Source organism: Haplochromis burtoni, unplaced genomic scaffold (assembly GCF_018398535.1).
Source record: "Haplochromis burtoni strain Fernald_Lab_line unplaced genomic scaffold, NCSU_Asbu1 Contig_838, whole genome shotgun sequence".
In the NCBI taxonomy this organism is placed as follows: Eukaryota; Metazoa; Chordata; class Actinopteri; order Cichliformes; family Cichlidae; genus Haplochromis; species Haplochromis burtoni.
In genome coordinates this window covers 122,863-123,966 of record NW_024583199.1, presented here as the reverse complement: position 1 = coordinate 123,966, position 1,104 = coordinate 122,863, and the positions used below count along the sequence as shown (strand labels likewise).

General features: G+C 45.5%; 1 protein-coding gene across 1 annotated transcript in view; it reads left to right on the top strand.

Moving 5' to 3' along the window:
• The window catches only part of LOC102306309 (suppressor of tumorigenicity 14 protein), a gene marked incomplete in the record, with an annotated part of 17,150 nt that overhangs the window by 13,539 nt on the left and 2,507 nt on the right, over positions 1 to 1,104 (top strand). Inside the window, 2 exon segments of the mRNA XM_042215836.1 lie at positions 8 to 279; positions 978 to 1,104. Coding sequence (XP_042071770.1) covers positions 8 to 279; positions 978 to 1,104 — 399 coding nt within the window.

Sequence of the window (1,104 nt, the reverse complement as noted above, 5' to 3'; positions counted from 1 at the left end):
CATGTAGATTCTCTCAGGCTAACCAATGGGAGGCTCTTCTGGGTCTTCACGAGCAGAGTCAGACCAGCAAGTGGACCATGAAGCGGGGCGTGAAGCGGATCATCGTTCACCCGGGCTACGACCCTGAGACCTACGATAATGATATCACTCTCATGGAACTGGACAACAGCGTCACGCTCAACCAGAACATCTGGCCCATCTGCCTGCCCTCCCCCGCGCATGACTTCCCAGTAGGAGAAGAGGCTTGGATCACTGGCTGGGGAGCTACCAGGGAGGGAGGTGAGATGATGAGAATGGCGAGAACACAGCTTGTCTGAAACGTCCGAATATCCCACACTGGAAGTGTTGTGGAAGTTTTTAAATGCGTCTGCAATGAAACGTTCCCACAAACAAACTTAACTGATCCCACAGATGTGTCTGCCCAGCCAGCCAGTGGATTCAACACTAAGCATTGTTCTGAAAGACCTAATAGTAAAGATAACAATGTTCCTCAACATAAAATTCACCCTACTACAGCACTTCACTCTCAGACTGCTGGTTCAAATGTGCGATATTTACATGTAAGATGAGATGCACAGCCTTCATTTTTCAGGCCCTCTTCCACGGACCTTTCAGTTTGCAGACACACTCTCTGCTTTTAAGATTAGGCTTAAAACTTTCCCTTTAGACAAAACTTAAAGTTAGAGAGAGAGCCTAAACTCTCCCTCACTGCAATAGGACTGCTGGGAGCTTCTCAAGTTGCCCTGTGTTTATACACCACTTTGCATTTTACAGGTATAAGAGTATTTTTGTACCTTAAAAACCGTTATAATGTTTTTGGGTAACTGGATAAGATGAATAAAAGAGGTGACTGATCTAAAAAAAAAAAAAAAAAAAGCAACAAAAACAAAAAAATAAACAACAAACTTTCATCATCTGAAAGTCAGATCATGACAAAGAACCAGAGCGCTGTTAGAAGTCATTTTGTTGTCTATCAGGTTCCGGGGCGTCCGTACTGCAGAAGGCAGTAGTCCGGATCATCAACAGCACAGTGTGCAAGAGTCTCCTGACAGACCCGGTGACCGACAACATGCTGTGTGCTGGAGTCCTCAAAGGAGGCGTGGA